This window comes from Sander lucioperca, chromosome 21 (genome assembly GCF_008315115.2).
Source record: "Sander lucioperca isolate FBNREF2018 chromosome 21, SLUC_FBN_1.2, whole genome shotgun sequence".
In the NCBI taxonomy this organism is placed as follows: domain Eukaryota; kingdom Metazoa; phylum Chordata; class Actinopteri; order Perciformes; family Percidae; genus Sander; species Sander lucioperca.
In genome coordinates, this window is record NC_050193.1 from 21,953,636 (window position 1) to 21,975,926 (window position 22,291).

A 22,291-nucleotide genomic window follows, 5' to 3' on the forward strand; every position below is an offset into this window, starting at 1 on the left:
TCAGTGGATGGAAAACGCTGCTCCCCGGAGAGAGTGCCATTACATTCAATCGTCAACCGCTGGATAAAACTCATTTCACTCTGCACAGTGTCTGAATGGCTTTGTACTGTACGTTCTGCAGAGGCCACGATGTGATAGCACAGCAAGTCAGAGCCACACTAAAGGGATTTTAAAGCAGGTTAACAAAAGCCAGCCGCACAAAGCCACAGAGCGCTGGGGCAGAACTGCCGCCACAGCTGACCGTCCTCGCACAGCCTGAAGGACCCCGAGTAAACAAACAGCGCAGAGTCGCCGCTTGTCGGGAGGTCCAAGCCAAGTGGTTGACAACAAGATAATGTCTGCCTCTATTTTTAGATGAATGAAAGCGTCTGTGGGTGAACTGAGTTTTAAATATTCATTCCTTGTCTCTATTTAGCACTATCTCCATGCACCTGAACCAAAGAAGAAAGAAAACTGCTTCCGATCAAGAACCATTGAGATTTGTTGAACATTATTAACACGTTTGCTTGGTTTTCACTCCCTTTATTTACAGGCTTATGGCACAGTCAGTGCATACCTTAGCCAGGCATGTCAAATGTTATTATCAGGGTAAGTTGGACTATTTAGAAGTGCTGTCATTTGACAAGTGAGCGGTCTTCTACATGTTTGACCGAATATAGTTTCTAGTTGAAGCTTAAACAGGAGCTTTGTCCAGTTCACACCGGGCATGGAAACAGACACCAGTAGCTACAAACTGCAGGTTATATAATGTCCATGAAAACTATATGAGAAAAAACACACCCCCGCACCCAACAAACACCCTCAACATCACACTGACAGGAGCGTGCACGCATGCGTAAATGAACGCACGCACGCTCACGCACGCACACACACACACACACACACACACACACACACACACACACACACACAGACACAGACACAGACACCGAGAGAGGCCAAGCCTGACACGAGGTGAGATGAAGTAGCGTTTCTCATCATCCGCTGCCTGGCTGTGTCTGACCTGGAGGATAGAGGTAGGCCCGGGCCATGGCCTCAGGACCCAGGCTACCGTAGTGAAAAAGAGGCTCCGCCGAGACTTATAAAGTCCCAGTCACAATTTACTGGGTAGGCTCAAATTGTGGTGTCCAGTGGCCACAGTGCGGCCCTGCTGTCAGCGCCACTCTTATTTGCTTCATTCCCTTTGACACTGCCTCTCGATTAGGGTCGTAAATTCCATGAAATCGGTCAATAACCTATAACACTAATGTCACTCTCCTGCCATTAATTTTACAGCCTGTGTGCCACACTGTTTCTTAACTCCTTTTTATGTGACGGGGGGAGGGTGGGGGGTTTACACTCCCATGGATTGATTGAGAAGAGTATATAACAAGCTTTGAATGGAGCCTTTGCAACCGTAAAGATAAACACATTTATGAAAAACGTAGGTGGGAGGGTGGATATGACTGGGACTGTACGTGGTTGGATGACTGTTGCTGCACACCTAACGACACCTGGAGGATTCTCACATTAAACTCTATGGCTCATTTAAATGAAGAGTTTAACTTTTAAAATACTGGAATCAGCAAATCAAACCCACACTGTGTGTAACTTTTTGAATCGTACTGCAGAATGTACGCCCGCAAATTAACGAAACAATAAATAAAAGCCGATGACATGGCATCTGTGTTCTCAATGAGCTACAGCGCTGTGAAAAGCGGCTTTGAGCCTCATATATATCATAGAAACCCTGTTTTTTTTTTATTTGAAACACACGTGTGTTGCTAATATTGAGACTAACTTCCCTGCATACAGCTCACACTAATATATGCTAATATGTGTAAATGTGGATGTTTGTATGGGGATATGAGCTGCATAGGGACATACGGTTACATAATTTGGATATGAAATTTAAGGGAGTGATCCAATGAGATTGTCAGTGAACTCTGAGGACACTCCTCTTACCAGAGGTAGCCAGTTGATACACATGCTGGCAATGATTCACACTCATTGGTGAAAGGTTAAAAAGACTGAAGCTAAATGATCGCACACTGAAGAAGGCATCACTGAAAAACTGAAAAGCATATTTATAAAGCATAAAAGAACATTCCAGGGTGTGTAAACTCATTTGTACTTTACTTGTACTTGTACGCGCCGAGGCTCTCTTCTGGTTTTCTTCCTCTACCTTGATATGATTTGAACTTATTCCATAAAGCGTTGCATCTCAAAAACTGTTTGTCAGAGACATTTCATAACAAGCACAACACCTACTGCCGGGCAATTTTTGTTTCTGAATGTTAAAGAGTACGACTTCAGGATTCTATTTGAATAACTGAGTATAAAATAGTGGAAGAGCACACAAATTACATTTGTTGCTGTGAGAGAGAAAGAGAGAGAGGGCAGAAGTGGTTTTCTTATCATGCGTGGCAGGTTGCCAGTGGATATGTTGCTGCTGTTCTCACAGGGGTTTCTCCTCCAATCTTTTCCGTATGTGAGAGCTGACACTTCAGGGCATATCTAATGGCACAGGCGTGTTAGTGATGCACACGCCTTCTGCTGAAACACTGCTGACGAGGATGAAGGACTGCCATGAGAGACTTCTGCAGTTACTGGCAGCGCAACAGGCCGACCGCAAAAAGTTAAATAAATAAATGAATCAGACTGCCAAAAAATAATTACTGCATATTGGCATTTGGCAGTGGAAGATCTCACTTAAACAGATACTTCTCTTTAAGTACATTTTGAACCGAAAGAGGAGAGGAAACGGGACATTTTTAGGCCACTACGTCTAAATCCTGCTCCTCCAGAGCTTAAATGACACATGCTGTGATCCTTACTTGTGTCAATGCTCAAATGAAGTCTTTGTCTATTTTCTAGGTTTGAGACGTCATGAAATTTGGGGCAAAATCTTTCAACCTTTGCTCCAGTTTGTTTTTGGATCATCATTTGTTGGAGAAGCCATCATTTCAATATTTAATTCTCCAAGTCAGTGAGATGTAAAATGTCTGCTTCGCTTAAGTTTAAAACATTACGCTGCATAATCGCACATCCCTCTAGAATACGTGTGATCCACTCATCCGGGTTTGTTCACTCAGTCACAAGTGACAAACCGACAATATCATCTGGTGTTTTGGCAAGTTGGTGTGCGTTGGCAACCTTCCATCCTACTACTCCACCATCTCCTCATTGTTTTGCTGTTCAAGCTGCACTCCTTTACTCCCTCAGAGAGAGAGAGAGAGAGAGAGAGAGAGAGAGAGAGAGAGAGAGAAAGAGAGAGAGAGAGAGCGAGAGAGAGAGAGAGAAAGAGAGAGAGAAAGAGAGAGAAAGAGAGAGAGAGAGAGAGAGAGAGAGAGAGAGAGAGAGAGAGAGAGAGAGAGAGAGAGAGAGAGAGAGAGAGAGAGAGAGAGAGAGCCCTTTTAACAATGCCGCCGCCGTTAATTATTATTTTTTATTTTTGCCTCCTCTGGAATGGCTAGAGTTGAATTGACACGGAGCGAGGCAAAATGGCCGCTCGTAGTAACAGCTCACAAGCCCCTGGACAACCTGAGGCATGGCCATCCAATCCCACATCATTAAGGCTAGAGTCCTTTATTGTGTTGGAGGCATTAAATGGTGCGCTGGCTATAGCCCTGAAGTCACACTCCACTAGGAGAAAACAGCAGAAAAATAACGGCACAGCTGGATAATGACTTTTCCCTGGGAGGCTGACCATGTGTACAAAAGCGCTAATGATAGCAGGTGCAATAAGCGAGCGCAAGGCTTTTACTGCGTCCGGATCTATTTTCCTCTTCTAAACTCGCCAGTGATTTCCCCGGTGTAGGTGTCTTTCTGTAGTTTAAGAACACCACCCACCCCCCCACCCCCCTCCCTCCCTCTCCATTCTCTGTCTCTCCTCCTGTATCTAATCTCTTCATCAGCTGTGCAGCTAATATCAAAGAGGACTGCGGTGTGAAAATCCTGCAAGTAAAACCTGCTGTCAGAGTCTAATCACAATTAGCTGGGCTCTAGACCCATTAGCCCCAAGGGGAAGAGACCAAAAGCTGACAGAATTATTGTTAAAGCTGCTGATTGCTAATGATCCCACAGAGCACGAAAGGGTGGGGCAGGGGTTTTAAAAAAAGGGGTGGAAACACAATTCTACTACTACTCTAATTTTTCTTTGGGGATTGATTTGTCTAGGTTGTCAGAATTACTCTGGAAAAAATGTACAATTTACAATTTGCTTGAATCTCATTGGTATTAGCGGTTAAACAGATAACACGTTTCCTGGATGTACTGACTCCAGTGCTTCCTGAGCCTGGCTTTGTAGCAGAGCTGTTACATCAGCTCTGCTACAAAGGAATGTGTGCCTTCCAGAATATAAAACATTAAACTGAAATTAATGACTGATTGCAACAGCCGTTACTGAAACTTACTGAAAAGGAGAGCAACAACTCACATAAACATAACAACGGCACGTGACTACTCAACAGTGAATCACCTGCAGTATAAGCCTTTCAAAGAAGCGCCTCGCATTTGATGTTAAGCCCCCAAACTGTTCTGGCTGTCGAAGGACTTGCCGGGAGATAGAAATGTCTAAAGTTATTACAGCAGTCAGGTAAAGTGTGTGGCAACGCGGCCCTGTAATGGGGGTGGAGAGCCGGCCAGCAGCAGCTAATGAAGGCGTCTCGGGGAGTACTAAAGAGTCTACGTGACACTACTCCTGATTCGCCCGTCTGAGGACACAGATCAATTAATACATTAACAAACGATTGCAAGCACTTCATCTTGCAATATGAAACCGGCGGCCTGGACTCGCTGCCCTCCCGCCCAGAATGGCTGATCAGCTCTGCCTCCATACACAGTCCGCCATGAATTTCAACAGCCTCTGCCGGTTAAGCTGCAAACCCCTCTGTGTGGGTTTGTGACGTCTCACCAGAGGCTGAGACCATATGCATGCATTGTAACCACAACTCCACATGCATGCACTGTGTGCAATAAGGGAAGATGCTTCAAGCTATTCTTCATCTTCTAAGAAAATCTAACCTACTGATACAATCTGCAATATAATGCACCATATATGACCAAATCGCAACAGCTTACATTGAACGTCTGCCGAAAGGGAATTCACGTTTACTGATGACCACAGCTAGAAAGCCTCAAACAGCTCCTTCCACATTTTTAAACTGCTGCTTGCGGACGTCTGTTTTTTTTTGTTTTTTTTTCCTTTACAGATAAAAACAAAGCATTAATGCAGGCCAAACACACCATGTGGGCAGCCTGCGGCACACTTCGCTGCGTTGGTTGGGGAAGTCTAACGTAAACCATTGCTCCTCGCCATGCCATATATATCCAGTCTCCCCATTACCACCATCTCTACTCGACAGCAAGGGCCCTGCACTGCTAAATTATTCATCACACTGAGGGGAGGACAGAAGCATGCATGGTTTCTCCACTCCATGCCTCTTCCCTTTTTCTCTCTGTCTCTAATGCAAAGGAACAGCCGGGGTAGAGAGAATGATATACAGGCCGTCTCTCCTTCACTGTGTGGCCATCGCGGGAGACGTCGCCTCCACTTCCTCCAATTACCATGGGGTTAGGGTTGGGTTTTGGGTTGCGTGCTGTGGCATACCAGACGGTCGCAGGCTTACCCACCATGCATACTGTATGGGAGAAAAGGGTGGGTGGCACCCAGGGGCCCCATGCATAACCTGGGACGTCTTTGTATACACATTCATCTACATCAGTGGGCAACAGGGAAATGTAAGCCAAAGGTAATTGCCCTGGATAAGAACATCTGCTTGGTGAATAAATATTCTAATGAGGTGAGCTTGCAGGTTCCCCAGACTGATGCACGGCTGACAGGCCTCCGGAGGGACCGCAGGTAATGCTCACCACCTGCAGCTTCCTCTCGCAGCTAAACGCTGGCCGACTAACGGTGCGTGTCCACAGTGAGCGTCATTGCCACGCTTCCCATGCATTGTCTACGTGAGGGGCCGCGCGATGCATTCTGGTTTAGTCACACGAGTTTCGAGAGATGGGGCGTCGAAGAATTTCCCGCTCCTCATTTGCATAAAGTTGAGGTCCAGCACACCTCTCGAAATTCCCGAAAAAATCTTTTAAACTGACTGTCGGTCTAAAATGAAGACAGATTCAGCAATTGCATATTTGCTTATTTATCGTCCAAAATGTTTTCAGAAACACATTTCGGATAACTATTTTCGTAAAATGGAATTGAAAGTTTCCAAACGAGCTGCCATGTTGATCCGGTTTGAAATCCGGGAAGCAGACAGCCCACGAGAAAGGGTTTGTCCAATCAGGTGCAGCCATAGCGGTTGTCGGGGGGGTGTAGCCTGTTTTCTTTGCTTGTCAGTGGTCCTTGAATAGATATTGGTAAGCATATGAAGCGTTAAATCATGGCAAGCGGGGCAATTCCTCCAATTCCTCTTAAAAAAGCGCCACTGTGGACACGTACCCTAAAGCACAGGCTGGTAAATCATTGATCATGCACTGCTTGTGATGTTACTGTTCTCAGGAATGACAAGTGCAATGCTATACTATAGCAGTTTCACTTTTCATGTCATCCAGCGAAAGTTCTGCTGCTGAATAGATGTTGATCTGAGAGTGAAGTGAGAAGACGGCCATAATTCTATTACTCTCTATTACTTCCTGCAGTGAAACTGGAACTATAATATTTTTCAAAATTGTCTTACTCCTGCCCATTCTCACTTGCTATTTCTTGGCTTAGCAGACAAAAACGTATGTCAACACTTCTGTTATTACGCAGGGCACAAACAGACATTCATTTCCACTGTCTATTAATCGGTTGTCTGATTCATTTTTAGTTTAATCAATAAATTGTTTTTGTCTAAATGTCAAATAAATGTGAAAAGGGTCCAATACAATTTCCTAGAACCCACTGAGTTGCTTTCAAATTGCTTTTTTTCTTAGTTAGTTAATAACTTTATTGTCCACATTGTGGAAAATTGTCTTCGGCTTCATCAGACAGCGTTAACATTTGACAACACAACTGATTTGGACAAACAGCTTTGGTCACACCGACAGTTCAAAACCTAAACACATTACATCTACAGTGATATAAAACAGACAAAAGCAGCAAATGCTCATATTTGAAAATATAAACATATTTGGCATTTTGTCTTTATAAATGAGGATTTATCTATACATTTCATTTCATATTAAAGTTTGCCAAAACTAAATCCCATCCTCTGAATTCAAACCTGACCAGTCTGATGTCACATTTTAGGGCAGCATTTTACAATCTTCGTCATGGTCTGTTAATGTGACCATTCATTTCCCGATTATTTCTTCAATCTTTTAGGCAACAGAATGTCTGAGTATTGTCAAAAAGGCCCATCACATATTTCCCAGCCCAAGGCAAAATCTTGAAATTGGTTGTTATGTCTAAAACACAAAGACATAAAATGTTCAATGATATAAAACTGAGCAAAAAAAATCAGCAACTCCTCACATTTCAGAAGCTGGGGACGGTAAATGTTAAGAACTGTTGCTATATAAATATTATTTAGACAGGTAATTAATCCCTTACCTAAATTAATGTCCATTGACATTCCATTGATGATCATATAAAATCAGCACTATGTATTTTTTCTTTTCAGATTGAGGTTAAAAACTGGATGATAATAATAACAATAACTAATAATAACAATAACTCCCATGCATTTGTCCTTTTTTTTTTTTCTTTTTTTACATCCTATCTCTAGCTAACCTGGATATAAAAACATATACTGTATTTACTACCTTTTCTTTTTTGAGCAAAACATTCCCATCAACACTGGACATGTGGCTTCAGTGATCATTGAGAAATGTATCCTTACTTCAAAGTGACAGAGATAATTATAGATTTTAGAGTTATGGATGGAAATGATAAAGAAAAGGCAGTCATGCATTGAATTCATGCTTCAAGCTAAATAATAATGCTACTTCACAAGTGAATAGAAAGTGAAAGTAGTAAAATGTCCAACTTGTATTTAGCCCAACATTAATGGAAACCACTCACAAACACACACAGAAAAACGTACAGTAGATGCATTAGCTCCTTCACTGATCTGATGACAGAAACAGCCCACTACAACACGAGTAGGAGGCCCACTGTGACACCGATGAGCCTGCAGGGCTGTAAACAGTCAGCAATACTGCTTCACTCTATTCAGCCTGAATCTATCAGTGTGTGGTCATCGCTGCTGACAACAGCGCAGGGAGAATTAGTAAAGAAACTGGCGGTGAAAAAAGGGTGAGCTGCGTCCTCTTAGCACCGCTTCAAACAGGCCATGAAGACTCTCTCAATAACCATCAATACCCAGGAGGCATCACAAGAGTATCAGGGAGGCTTGTGTTGGAGTGAGGCCCTCAAAAACAACACTGCACGCTGTATTATTTTCTTTTAGTTGTGACATAATTTGGAAATCATTCACCTTCCTGTCATGTCCACTCCACTTGGAAACAAAAAGAAAACTTTTTCTCGTGGTTCAAATGGGAGCTCGTTTATCCACTTAGAGTAACTTTGGCCCCAAAACATCCTCTCTCTCTAGAAATCTGAGCTCTGAATCAATAAGCCAGTGCTGCTTCATTCATAGCACGCTGAACATGCTTTTGTTATTCAAGTTTTGCTCTCATTTACAAGTATAAAAAAAAAAAAAAAAAGAGTGGCTCTAGTATTAAGTCATTTTACAAAAAATGAAGTCATGCATGTAAAATAACTAAAAAAAAGGATGCTCTCTCCCCAGAAATCTGAACTCACGATCAATAGCTACACACACAGTCTGCAAAGATGCAGCCCAAACTGTTTACAGTGGCAAAGCTGGAAAGATGTGGATCACTCCAACATAATTCCATTTATTTTGTATTTCTGTGAAGGTGTGCTCTGAAGCAGCGAGCACTGGGCGGGTATTGTTGTGGTGAGAATACAAACCACTGAGGAGACAAAACCAATCTGACTAATCACACATGATTTCAAACAGAATTAATCATCAGCTCTGGTTAACTATCTGTAATCATCCTCATTCTGAGCTTAATGCTGCTTCATTTATGAAAAGGCAGAAATAGGAGCAATTCTGGCTGACTTAGACGAAGACAACAACAACACAAAACGCGGTTGAAACACAGCACAGACGACAAAATCACAATGTGTCCCCAGAAGACCCTGAGCAGTTCGTTCTAAGGTGCCAGTGCTAAAATGAGCGAGATATAGTTTCAAATGGCAGACATGCTACATGCTGGGTAATTTGACTGTCAGCAAGAGTTGAATAGCAATACTTAAAGGTATACGTGTGGGTAATAATCACACTCCAACATCCTCTCTCATTTAAAGGCTGAATAAATCCAACGCGTACACACAGGCCTCTATTGCATCTGGCTGCAGCATCCAGCATCAATAAAACACATGGAAGTGAAAAACCATCAGCTATGTTCATGCATGTGGGACGCATAACACACCCCCATCCCCTCCCCCCAACCCCTCCACCCCCAAACAAACACACACACACACACAGTGTATATACTGTAGGGGCTGAAACACTTACGCCACACACATCCTACACACCAACTCTCTTTCCAATGCCGGAGCACTGTGAGCGCAAACAACATCCTCACTTTGTGGTCCGGTACTCACCCAAAAGTACATCATCATGGTAGAAGCGGGACAGGTGTGGGCAGGCGGGTGGAGGATGGAGTCAAGAGGAGTCCGAGCTTTGGACAGAGCTTTTTTTTTTACTGGTCCCTGTTCCACTGAGGCAGCCCTCCCTCTCAACTGTTCAATAGGGATTGACTTGAGGTTTTTCCCTTCCCTTCCTCTTCTTCTTACTCTTCTTTCTTCACTTATTTCTTAAAAGCCCCCTTCTTTCTCTTCTTCTTCCTTCTTTCTTCCAGCACAAGAAAGGGGGGGGGGGGGGAAGCAGACGGGAGAAAAGGAAAGAGAGCTGGGGAGGTGTTGTAACCTCTTTTTTCTTTTGACACTTCCACTCCACTTGCCTCTCCACACCACTCACTTCGAGTCTCTCTCTCTCTCTCTCTCTCTCTCTCTCTCTCTCTCTCTCTCTCTCTCTCTCTCTCTCTCTCTCTCTCTCTCTCTCTCTCTCTCTCTCTCTCTCTCCCCTGTGCTGTCTCTTATTGGTGAATGTGAAATCAGTCGGTACGGCGCCGAGGCTCAACTAGAGCAGCAGCAGTCTGCACTTGACAGCTGCCTCCAGCGTTCCTCCACCGGAGCCGTGTTGCTCTGCATAGAGGAGTGCGCCGAACAAACCGGATCATGCAGACGGTACTGTAAAATTCAGCGTCCCGGGGAGGGGGGGTGGCGTGGTGTAGGGAGGAGGAGGAAGAAGGGGGGAGCCAGGAAGCCGGGAGTCACGGTGGAGAGCTATGCGGGGGGGGGGGCTGTTGATGATGATGCTGGTGATAGAGGAGGACTAACATATTGCTCCTCTTTCTTCTTTTCACTGTCTGTGACTGAGATGTTGCACTGAAGTTGTGGCAGTTTTAGTCCATTGAAGAGAAGAAGAAGGAGAAGAAGACAATACTGAAGGAAAGAAAACCGGGGGATCTCAGAGAAAACCTTAAAGTATGCCACAGGCAATCGGGAGGCACAGCCTATTTTCGACTTGTTTTCTGCTTTCAGCTGCTGAGCTTCCCTGTCTTTATGTGTCTGTGTGTGTCGGTGCATTTTCTTTCTTTTTTTTTTTTTTTACCAGTGCAAGCAACCAAACTTATGGGTTGGTGACCAGGAGTGTGTTTGGTCAAAATCTGTTTTGTGGCAGATCAGAGGCCAGATGAAGTTGGTGTGAACCACCTTTGTGTGCCAAGCTATATTACATTACAAGCTTTACTGTGTTTTCCATCTGGCGGCTGTAAAGGGGGAGGGGAAAACAGGAGGGAGGAAGAGGGGTGGTGGTGGTGGGGGGGGGGCATGGCTATCTTCTAGACTGTAACAATGAGCCTGCCTCAGCAATTTTCAAAACATATCATCAATACACGACTGGGGGCTCACGCTTTTAAATATTAACCCTGTGGCAACCGGGGCAGGCTGCGGAGAGCTCGAGTGGTTTTGCGGCATCCTCCAGTGCTGGATCATCCAATAAAAGACGTCCTGGGGGATGAGCTAATTTGCTGTAGGATCCTAAAGAACATTTGCCAGCTATAGAGAACATTGCCGTAATGAACGGAGCAGATATATTCAGGTTATGTTACCCATCAGTAATTGCCACATAAGGAGGCTGAGTTAAATTTGCAGCTGGCTTTGAGCGAGTTGATACACAAGGGGCCTCATTCATATGGCGTAACTGTCATCTTGAATTTATCACCCATTTTATTTTTCCCACCTCCTTCAGGAAAGCACAAGTGGATGCTGAAATATGAAACGGCAGTCAAAGAATCATATGCATGCAAATATTGTGATGTTTTTAGAAGAATGGTTTATTCTAAAAGTGAGCTTCGCTTTTGATAAATCAAGACATGCTACACATAATTTTTCTTTCCTTCCCTCTCTGTCACATCACAATCCAGCCTTTCCATTACTTTGCACGCGCGCGCACAGAAAGAAACACACACACACACACACACACACACACAATATCTCTTATTTGTGGCATAACCATGCACATACAAGTCCTCCATATCTTTATACATGTCCACCAGAACCCAATGGATTTACATTAGCAATCACAGAGTGGGTAACCGCCCCACTCCTGCATCAATCTCTGATGGGAAATAAAAATGAAATGCACTTCTCAGGCAACCCGGATTAAGGATCACGCTTTTATCAAATACTGAAGTCTATTTCAAGTCCTGCTCATAAATAACTGAGGGGAGAGAGGGAGGAAAAGAAGAAGGGTGGAGGCAACACCAAAAAAAGGAAAGAGAGTGAGAGACTGGAGGGGAAGGGGCAGACAGGCAGGAGTGGATCTAGACAGAAAGAATCATGGTCTGAAGCTAAGGGCACTTGGGGTTGGAGGGATTATGGAATAAGGTAGAAAATAAGAATCTGAGGGCATTTTAGCATCATCTAATCCCCACTTCTCCCTTCTAGAAATCTCCTTCAATTACAGATGAAAAATGGAATTCGTGTTAAGACCTGGTCTTCCCTGTTTCCTGTCTCCCTCCTTCCCGAGCTGCATTTCTCCCATGCTCCAAGCTGCTTACCAAGGATGCGAGTGGCTTTCCCGACCATTTAGATTTCCCACTTTAGTCTAGACACTCCCCGGAGACTCTGCCATCCATTATAAAAGACAGAGCTTTCAAAGAGAGAAGGAAGTGAAGGCCTCACACAGAGCTCGTTCTGCCTAAAATGTCTGTCTGTTTCCGACCCTCACCGGCTCGAGATCTGTTGTCTTAATATTTTATGATGATCTCACCTCTCTTCTGTAGTGTGCTGCTACTTACAGAGCATCTTCTGTCAGACTACACACAGATCCTTGTCATTAGGAAGACTACTGAGGAGACAATGAGGACCACTTCCACCGAGTTCTCACTCTCAACCCCACAAAATCCCAGTGGAGTTCTGGGCTAAAGTTATGGCTATCTCGACCTATCGTCCTCATTCATCAAATACTGGGCCCAACGCTGTCTGGTCTCAGCTGGTGTGAGGCCCGGTTGGTTGGCTGCAGACAGGAAAAGATGGCACTCCATCCTGAGTCTCACAGGTAACTTTTCTCTAATCACACACTTCACTTTATGGAGTGACCCGTTTTACTACTCGCTGACAAGGATCCTCAGCTATGCTCGTTTTATCTGCCTTCATCAGCTCCACAGGTGGGTATTGACATTTCTATGTGTATAAGTAGGGCTGTGCACAATCAGACTGTTATGCAGTACTGCACTCAAACAACAGGAGGATTTAAGGCTCTGTAAGCTTTTTCTGTAAGTTTTTGTGGTGATGACGTTTTACATTTCGCATTTCTATTTGTAGTGACAGGAAGTAATACTATTTGCAGCTTCTAAATACATGCACTCTTGCTCACGTTGGATTCTGGATTGCACACAAATGTTTTTCACATTTAAAAATGTTTCTCGGTTTGACTGAATTGACACCTGCAGTTTAACAAACACTGTGAAAAAGTCTCACATGGAATCCAGGCTGAATGGGTGTGTGTCAACTTCATAAAAAGAAAAATAAATAAATAAATAAATAAAATACTTCAAGTATAGAAAGTGTAGAATGGTTTTGGCACAGCACTTATTTTAATGAACGGTTTACGGCTACAGGGTAACAAAGAGGCTATCACCACGCTAAAACTCTCACCTTCTCCTGCCTACTCAGCTTTTATATAGCCCCTTTCCCACTGGAGAAAACAAACACTAACACCCACTAACATCTGGCCTTTGTCTTCAATGGGAAATATTGCAATCGGCATTCATGCTACACAGGTGGACATGCTACCTTTCGCCCCTCTTCTGGCGCGATGCTATGACGTGTTAAAAAATTCCATCCGTCCACGTGCAAGTGGCGCTACAACATTGTTTCAAATTAGTCGGCACCGAGAAAAAGAGGGGGAGTGAAGGAGTCCATCTACTATTTTTAGCGGGTTTCCTGTTTAAAAACAACTGTATATACAATATGCCCTAATTTTGGTGAAAAAAAAAAGAAGAGTATAAGTCACCTGCGATCAAGAAGGAAGCAATGCTACCTTAAAAGGTGCAGTAGGTAAGACTTATAAAACTAACTTTCTGTCATATTTGCTGAAACTGACCCTATATTCGAGTAGAACTACATGAAGCAGGTCATTTAAAAAAAGTAGTGCAATTTGCAAAAATCCATCGCTCTCTGTTCAGATGCACCAATCATGGCCAGGGGGGGGGTGTCTAACTGTGTGTCAATCACTGCTCATGCATACGCATTCATTCTCCCTTGTGGGGGGAGGGGCTTAGGAGACCGTTTTGGGCTTTAGCAGAAAGGGGGGAGGGACTGAGAAGTTGTTGATATTCAAATTGTTTGGCTAAGTTCTGGATCTTTACAATCCTACCTACAGCACCTTTAAACAGTGGTACAGAACCATTGGAGCACTGTGACAAAGTGGAGCTTACATTAAGCAGTGTGGCTGGAGACTTACACTTTTTCCCTTTGGGGCTCGCCATAGCTGTAAAGCTCTTGATTTGCTTGCTGCTCAGATTACTGCCAATCTGTATACTCGACTGCTGGTGATATCAAAGCCAGTACACACTGGTCCATGTACCAGTTTCAGGCACTGCACTCAGTGCTTGTTAGCCTGTGGATACTGATCCTGGCTTCCTGTGGACTTTGGTGAGACTCATAGCTGCAGTTTGGTTGATTGTTAAACGTCTTCATTTGCGTGTTCGTGTTAATACTGTTATGTGTATTGTTTGTAATACTTAAATTCTCTATTTTTCTTCTACTCTCATGCTGCAAAATGCATGCTAGAAGTTTTTTGTCTATGCACTCTTCTGGCTTGAAAGTTGCACGGTGCCTACGACTGTAAAAGAAAAAAACAAACAAAAAGAAAACTAAGTTTGATATATTAATAGGTCTTGACCTGATATTTACCAATGCAACATAATATTTTATCTTCCTGGCTCCGTGGGAATAAAAACAGTTTGCCGGCCCTTTGTCAGATTGGCAATTTGTCTGGGGAGTACCCGGCTTCTAACCCAATGCATGCTGGGATATGCTCTAGCCCCCCTGCAACCCTGCACATGGTAAGCAGGTAGAGATTATAGGTGGATGGGTTTTACTCCTCAACTGCACTTTCATTTTGTAAAATAAAATGAGAATTTAGCTCATGTGTGGGACACAATGACAAAGGAGAAATTGTCTTATGTCATCAAGACATCCTGACAGCCGATAAATCATAGATAATATAAAAAGAAGAATACATGGTTTGAAGTATTTCTTTAACCCCAACATTCCAACATTGAGCCTGCATATTCAGCCCTGGAAGACATCATTAAACATCATTTGTAAGCATACATTACACTACACGCAGCAAATTGCCCATCTGGTGATTCTGGAGCTCACTGTCTGGGAAACAATAAATCTATTGTATGACTCCACGTAAAGAATCCCGCTAAAGTAACGCCTCCGTGTAGACATGCGTCGAGTATATTAAACATAGTCGTGTGCACAGACTGTATGTAGTGTTAATAATGCAGTGTTTACACCTTGGCACTGAGCAGGCAGTACTGGCCCAGGGCTGCAAACTGGCAGGGCTGTGCAGTAATTAGGGGCTGTGTGTTGGGGATGTGAAGGCTTGCTGCGTGTCATGCTGATACCACCGCTGGGCAGGCTTGGTGTGTCGGCAGCAGGCACACCGAGTGTTACACGAGGCCACACCTTTCTGTCCCAGCAGGAAGTCGCACCTTTTCCCTTCAACAAGCGCTCCTGCAGCCTGTGAGCGCGGCTGTTACTCAGCGGTCCAAGAAGGGACACAGAGGATGTTAATGCGGTGACAGCGGCCGTTGGCGCTCTTCGCAACATGAGCCACGCGTGTCGTCGGTGTGTTCATGCACACATTCATATTAACCTCTTACATTTGTTTACATGTTGGCATCAATGGGAACATTAGGTCTAGAAAAGAAGTTAGGGTATATTAACTTTCAGTGTTTTAATCCTGCTTACATTTTATGCATAACATCTTGTTTGTGTTACATGGTAATTATTGTTTGTTTCATTGTACTTTTTTATATTTATTTCTGTCTTAGCGTGTCCATGTATATGTTTGATTCATTCATTTACTTCCTTTTTTTTTGTCAAATCACATCGTCCCTGTTGCAATGTAAACCATGGATTTAGAGGCAATCACCTGGGGGATGATCTTTTTTGTATGATTTTCTCTTTATATTAATTTATGTATGTCTATTTGTGGTGAATGCTTGTGATATAGTCATATATGGAAAAAGGCAAAAGTCGCACTGATTCCAGCAGTTAGAGTATGACTTCTGTGATGAAAGGATGCGATTTTGATGCAAATTGCACCATCCATGTAAAAAAAAAAAAAAAAAAAAGGATTAAAGGTGCACATCAGTAATTTAGTACTGAACTTGCATGAGACAGAGAAAAAGAATGCAGTTGAAATCAAAGCAGCAGAGGCCAAAATATCTCGACTCTTAGTGCATCTCGACTCTAGCATGGTCAAGCTTAAAAAAACGCTGCATCCTACATTTCCCATAATGCAACAAGTGTCTTTCCTGCGTGGTAAATGCCAGCACATTTTAAACTCTGCACCTCCCACTTCTAACACAGGCTTTCTGTTTGCAATCCCATGCCACAACAACCCTGATGACATCACTATGACTTCATTAGGGATTGACAAAGCGTGTATAGATGCCACAGAGCACATTTACAACTTTTTTCATCAACCGAGCAGTACTACACATGGCAAGTAAACTAACACTGGTGTGTAAAATCAGTGCACTGCTACTTTAAGAAGAGTTTGTTGGAGGAACTATTTATATGGTAGACCATCCTATTATATTAAATTCTATACTTTAAGAAAGATACTTTGATGAGACTTTTGAACTATGAAAATATCCGTTTGATTATTTTCCTCCCACATACTATTTGACTAATAACAACAACACAAAAAGCAACACTTTCTGTTTAATTAAACGCCAAATCTCTGTCAGCTGTCGTGTTTGATGCCTTTATCATTTGTTGCATCTTTCAAAGTTTACTTTACTTTCATTGCATGCATGCTTGAGTTTTACTTTGAATGAATTAGTGTATGTATAGCCTGTTCACACTGGCTGTGTGTTGTGAAGAAAAGAATAAGATTCACTAGCTTTGCCACTTGCAACACAAGCAAACCCAACTGGAATCCTAACAGCCTCTTGCCTCTCCGTTTGACATTAATTGATAATCAAACAAGCCTTGACATTAGACATTTATGAGATCAGCTGAATTATCTATTTAATGTAACCCAATTATATGCAACCCTTGTGCACCAATCAACAGTAATTCCCGACTCATAAATGACAGCTACAACGACAGATTTAATCAATAATAAACATTGATGAAAACTTGCAACCCGCTTAGAAAGAGGGTAATTAACAAGAAGAAAAAAGTGCTGTGGTGAATTCATTTTTTTCTTTGGGAAAATCGCTCTGTGATCCTCGGGGTTTATGCTGTTCACGAGAATCTCTTCTGCGTCGCAGCTCACATGCCAGCCCCAGTAAAACAAACATTCAATTTCCCTTTGACAATTAGGGATAGACATTTATCATTAATCCTTTACACAAGCAGAAACTGCTCCAGCTCTTAATTACAACCTTATCATCTTTTAAAGTCGTCGCCATGAAGCTAAATGTCATGAATTATTTAGTTGTCAGTACAAACTAGACACCAGTCCAGCTTCAAGTGGGAAGAAATGAATCCATGCATGGCTTCACCTTTGTTTGTAGGGCCAGAGAAGACGCATCTTTGTTTTGCCTCACATGGGACTTTCCTTCCTGAAGCTCACGCCAGAAAAGGTCTGATATGAAATAAAATGCTAAGATGTGGTTCCCTAGCCTTACATGCCAAGCAAAGCACTGTCACATAAAAAGCAGCCCATTAGAGACGTTGGGGAATTCTGTTTGGGTTTAAGCGCATGAAACTCTTATGAAAAAACAGAGGTAAGTGTGCACACAGGGGGCTGCTGCTCTTACCAGTCTTGTAAAGAGGGGCACTCCCAAATGCCAGAGGTGATCGTTCAGCAGTCCGCTGTATACCACGTTCCCGAAGACAGCAACGCTTCCTGACTTACACAACGTGTTTCCTACGGGGACACAAAGAAACACAGGCAGGCATCATTGGAATGGACAGGAAGCAGCCAGGGGAAACTGCATGCACTCCAGCAGCAAGATACTTAGGTCTGAGGGGGAAGCCAAATTCAATCAATAGAAATGTTTGCACAGGAAGAGAAGTAATAGAGAAGGTATCATTGATTGTTATAAATGTTGATTTCAGAGGTTTATTGACCTTACATGTAATGTCAAATACTGATACGTAACTCGCCTACAATCAATAAAGTTGCACACAACTTAGCCAGGCTGATTTACCAACACTGTAGGACAATATTTAAATAACCAAATGAGGTACAATATGAGGATGGCATTGGAGAGCAAACTCTCTAAAACCTGTAAAAAGAATAATGTTCATTGTCACATTAAAAGCATCAATTATTTATTCACATCTTATCTGTTTGTATTTCTATCTTGTCTGTGAACTGTCCTTTGTGTGCTGCTCTTCGTGCCTCTTAATTGCCCCTCTGGGACAAATAAAGTTATTTGAATTTAATTGAATCAAATTACTTAAACCTCTTTAAAAAAAGAACTTTTGATTTTGCACAAGCCCCAAAATGACATGCCCAAAACTAGAAGAGGGCACTCTTGAGAGCCACAGACTAGAGCCTTGCGCGGGACTGATTTCTTACTCGCGCCCCCTCACGGTGGATTTCTGACCATCACCGACTGCTCCCGCAGCGCCTGTGTTCTGCCCCAGCCCGGTACCGTAGTGTGTGTTTTGGGTCCCGCCCGCAAACATTATTAGATAGATTTTTAACAGATTGCCCATTGATTTGTGTCTTCTTTTGTCCCTCAGAGAAAACACTTGTATACTGTGTGTATTAATTAAGATATGCTGGCATACATGTCTGTAATAAGTAGCAAAATTGTGTTATTGTGCATAATTGCATTATAAGTGTCGATGATGGACTTTATCTCTGTTGTCACGGACGCCTGCAGTGCCTGTGCTCTCCCTTCGACATGTCTGGATACAGTGGTTGGGTGAGGCAGAACATCCTTAATGTCAAATCTGCCGTATTTAGCGGCTACATTAACAAGATGTTGAACTATGTCAACAAAGCCTTGCCCAGCGAAGAAAGTCATCTGGCTGAATGTCTCAAAAGGAAAGTGCGATTTCTCGGGTAGTATCTTTTTAAATATGTGAAGGAAGAAGTGCTTTATCTTTGAAGGAAAGCTTACTTTGACCAGAGAGAATGGAGCAGGTATTTGGGCCACGGTCCGACCTCTGAGGCTGTGGCATTAACTGCGTCTGCAAGTCTGTTGTCACTCTACAGCTTTTTTTGGCATTAGTAATGCCCACACTGTGCCCTCCAAACATATTTTCCTATTTCCCACCTCTCTAACAAGAACTACAAGTCCTTTGCTTTTTTTTCCTCTGTGCGCATGATGTCGGTATGGATGAAAATTAATTCATATTAATAAGAGATAGTAAACTAGCTTTACAGAGGCACAGACAAGGTAAAATGTTTTTTTTCTATTTTACGGTTAAAAACAATTCTATTGTTCTATTTTATATTGCACTGCTGTTACAAAATTAGTAGTCTGTATCCATGACGTTCCACTTCCAGGATTGCTCAGTTGCCTCTGGAAATTCCGCTAGATGTCACGCTTTACGGCCGGATGTCCATCACCTTCCACTTGCTTTGTGTTGGAATTTTAAGCTCCGGTGGATTTATGAGGACTATGGATTCTATGGACTCCTCAGATCTCTGCAGGGTAAATCCAGACAGCTAGCTAGACTATCAGTCCAATCTGAGTTTTCTGTTGTACGACTAAAACAACTTTTGAACGTACACGTTCCACCAAAACAAAGCCTTCCCGAGGCTATTTTGCAGCAGCACCGTGGCTCTGCCCGGTGCTTAGTAGGGCTGTCACGAGAACCGATACTTGTGATACCTTCCAGTTCTAAAATGACAAAACACCGACGATGCCCTTTTTTTTTAAGCACTGTAGGCACCGTTAGTGACGATGCCAGTGTTAGCAGCATCGGTGCTGCGCCTCTTCCAGAACTGATGGGGGCAGTATACGCTTCAGAGTGTTCCAGTCGATATATTCAGAAGAAGGAGGTCACGAAGAAGTGGCACTTCCGGTACATATCTTTATATCTGAAAACTACAAAATATTTTATCAGATGTGCCTTTTGTTTAAACGGCGATGGCGTTTTTGGGGCTTAAAAACACAAAAAAGTGAAACCACACTCCCGAGTGGAAATCTTAAAAACGCTTCACCGTCACATAGGGTAAAAACGCACTGTGCGAGTGTGTGTGTGTATGTGTGCCACGTGTGTGTGTGTGTGCGTTGCATGTGTGTGTGTGTGCATGTGTGTGTGTGTGTGTGTGTGTGCTGTGTGTGTGCGCCGCATGTGTGTGTGCTGCAATAACTCCACCTCCTCGTCTGTCCAGACAAAATTGTCAGCTTTTGTTGTGCATACTACATCGAATTTCACACACTTTTGCATCACCATATGCACGCAGATTTCCCCCCCACAACGCTCATCTAAACGCGAAATAAAAAGTGAGAATGCAACGCCACTTTTGCGTTTTCTCTTCAGATCCTTTCCGTGTAAACATAGCCTTAAACAATTCAACCATACATCAACCCAAAACAGGTAACAAACTGCCACATGATCCGTATTCAAGACGCTTATTTATTTATTTTTTATTTAACCTTTATTTATCCAGGTAAGTCGATTGAGAACAAATTCTCATTTGCAACGACGACCTGTCACATTCACACAGTCACACATTCATACCTGGAAGCTGCCCAGTACAACCACAGTCTGATCTGCTGGCCACTGAGCAGCTCCACTGGAGCAGTTGAGGTTAAGGGCCTTGCTCGAGGGCACAAGGGAGTTAACAGGAGCATCCATTTAACCCAAGCCAGTGATGATCTACTAACAAGTTTCCTGTTTTATTTTGCTTAAAAATGATCTTGTGACATACATTTTTTGTAATGTATTTTATGTGTAGTCTTTAACTAATGTTGGGGTTGCTGCTTGAGCCAAAGTTCTCAGTTTGGAGCCAACAGCGGTTCCGCTAACTTCTTTGACTGAATGCATCAACTGTGTTCCTGGTGTTCCTTATTCCAAGATTAAGTAAAAGTAACTACTACAGCATTTTTGTATAATAAAATATGATCTATAATATGTAAAAATATTGACTTTTTTTTACAACAACCGGTAATTGCAGGTGTGTTTTTGGATCTAATTTCCCAGAGATCCAAACAGTGTGACGGTGTGACGTCAGTCTGCAGTTAGAGAGTGAGTCTGTTGCGTTAGCTCCGCCTACCCTCTCTGCCGGACCAACCACTGCTGGGTGATGTAAAACACGTCACTAATTATGCACCGCTTGTGATTTTTCCCGAGATTGTCGCTACAAAAACCCAGTTCATAATACTGCAAATGCAAGGGCTTCCATCAGTGGGCCATAGGCTCAGTCACCAATATGTTAGCTCATTTGTTGATAGATAGTGACATAACAGACATTTACAGTTTATATTCCAAGACCAGATTCATATTAATTCTAAATAATTTTTACACAATCAGAATTCGGAAGTTCCAGGTTAACTTCGGCTCTCTGTGAGGCTTTCCCAGTTAAAATCAAAATGTTAAAACAATAATCTAACAGTACATGCTCGACAGACACAAAACAACACTGGCATACAAGCCTGCAGTAAAATGTATAGCAGCGGCCTTTCTATAATGAGTCGTGTCCACGGCCACTGAGCCTCGGCACACTGTTCACCCTCTCAACGACACTTTTAATTAGCTCAGTTGCAATGAGGGGCCTTCACTTACAGAAACACACATGCATGCATGCCCACACAAACACACACACACACACACACACACACACACACACACACACGTCCCCAAGAGTGTGATGTACTGCACACTGATGTCCCCATGTATGTGATGAATGCAGCTTATGGAGCAGGCAGCACAGAAAACACAGCTCCCTGTTGTAATTTCTGCACAAAGGAACGCCGCAAAGGCACACCAGGGGTGGAGTGAAGCAGTGCTGACAAGCAGCACATGCATTATTTAAAAACAAAAGTAAAAAATGCCCATTAAAGTGTCAGTGGTGCTTTCGGCAGTGCTGGCTTGGGCGCGGTGTGCGTATTACTGTTATTAATGGGCCAGGCGTGGGGGGCATTTCTTCAGCGTGATTGCTCTGCTGCTATCCGAGGTTCAAGCCTCCCCCTTCCCTTTCTCCATTTCTTCTGTCTGTCTGTCTGTCTGTCTGTCTGTGTGTGTGTGTGTGTGTGTGTGTGTGTGTGTGTGTGTGTGTGTGTGTGTGTGTGTGTGTGTGTGTGAGGAACAGATGAAGAGCATGATACAGACAGAGACGGAGAGACACGGCGAGACCCCGAGTGCACAGTCAATGAGCTCCTACAGCTAATATCATTTCACATTATTGAATGCATATTAAGGCAGAGAGACCTTGTCAGACGAATAGGAGCACCAGTGCTTATATCAAATTCTGATCCGCCGTCACGGCCTTGTCTAAAAAATGCCGGGAATGGAGTCAGCATATTGAAAATAAGTGCATACCATTTTTCTTTG

General features: G+C 43.1%; 1 protein-coding gene across 11 annotated transcripts in view; it reads right to left on the reverse strand.

Annotated features, from left to right (window-relative positions):
* LOC116064006 (RNA binding protein fox-1 homolog 3-like) overlaps positions 1-22,291 on the reverse strand; it is a 428,560-nt gene that overhangs the window by 110,766 nt on the left and 295,503 nt on the right. For 10 of the 11 annotated variants that reach the window (XM_031319060.2, XM_035996928.1, XM_031319063.2 and 7 more), the window contains one exon: positions 17,590-17,699. In XM_031319060.2, coding sequence (XP_031174920.1) covers positions 17,590-17,699 — 110 coding nt within the window. Of the gene's footprint in view, positions 1-9,610; positions 9,810-17,589; positions 17,700-22,291 lie in introns of those variants that run through there. The other variant, XM_031319069.2, reaches the window with a different exon arrangement.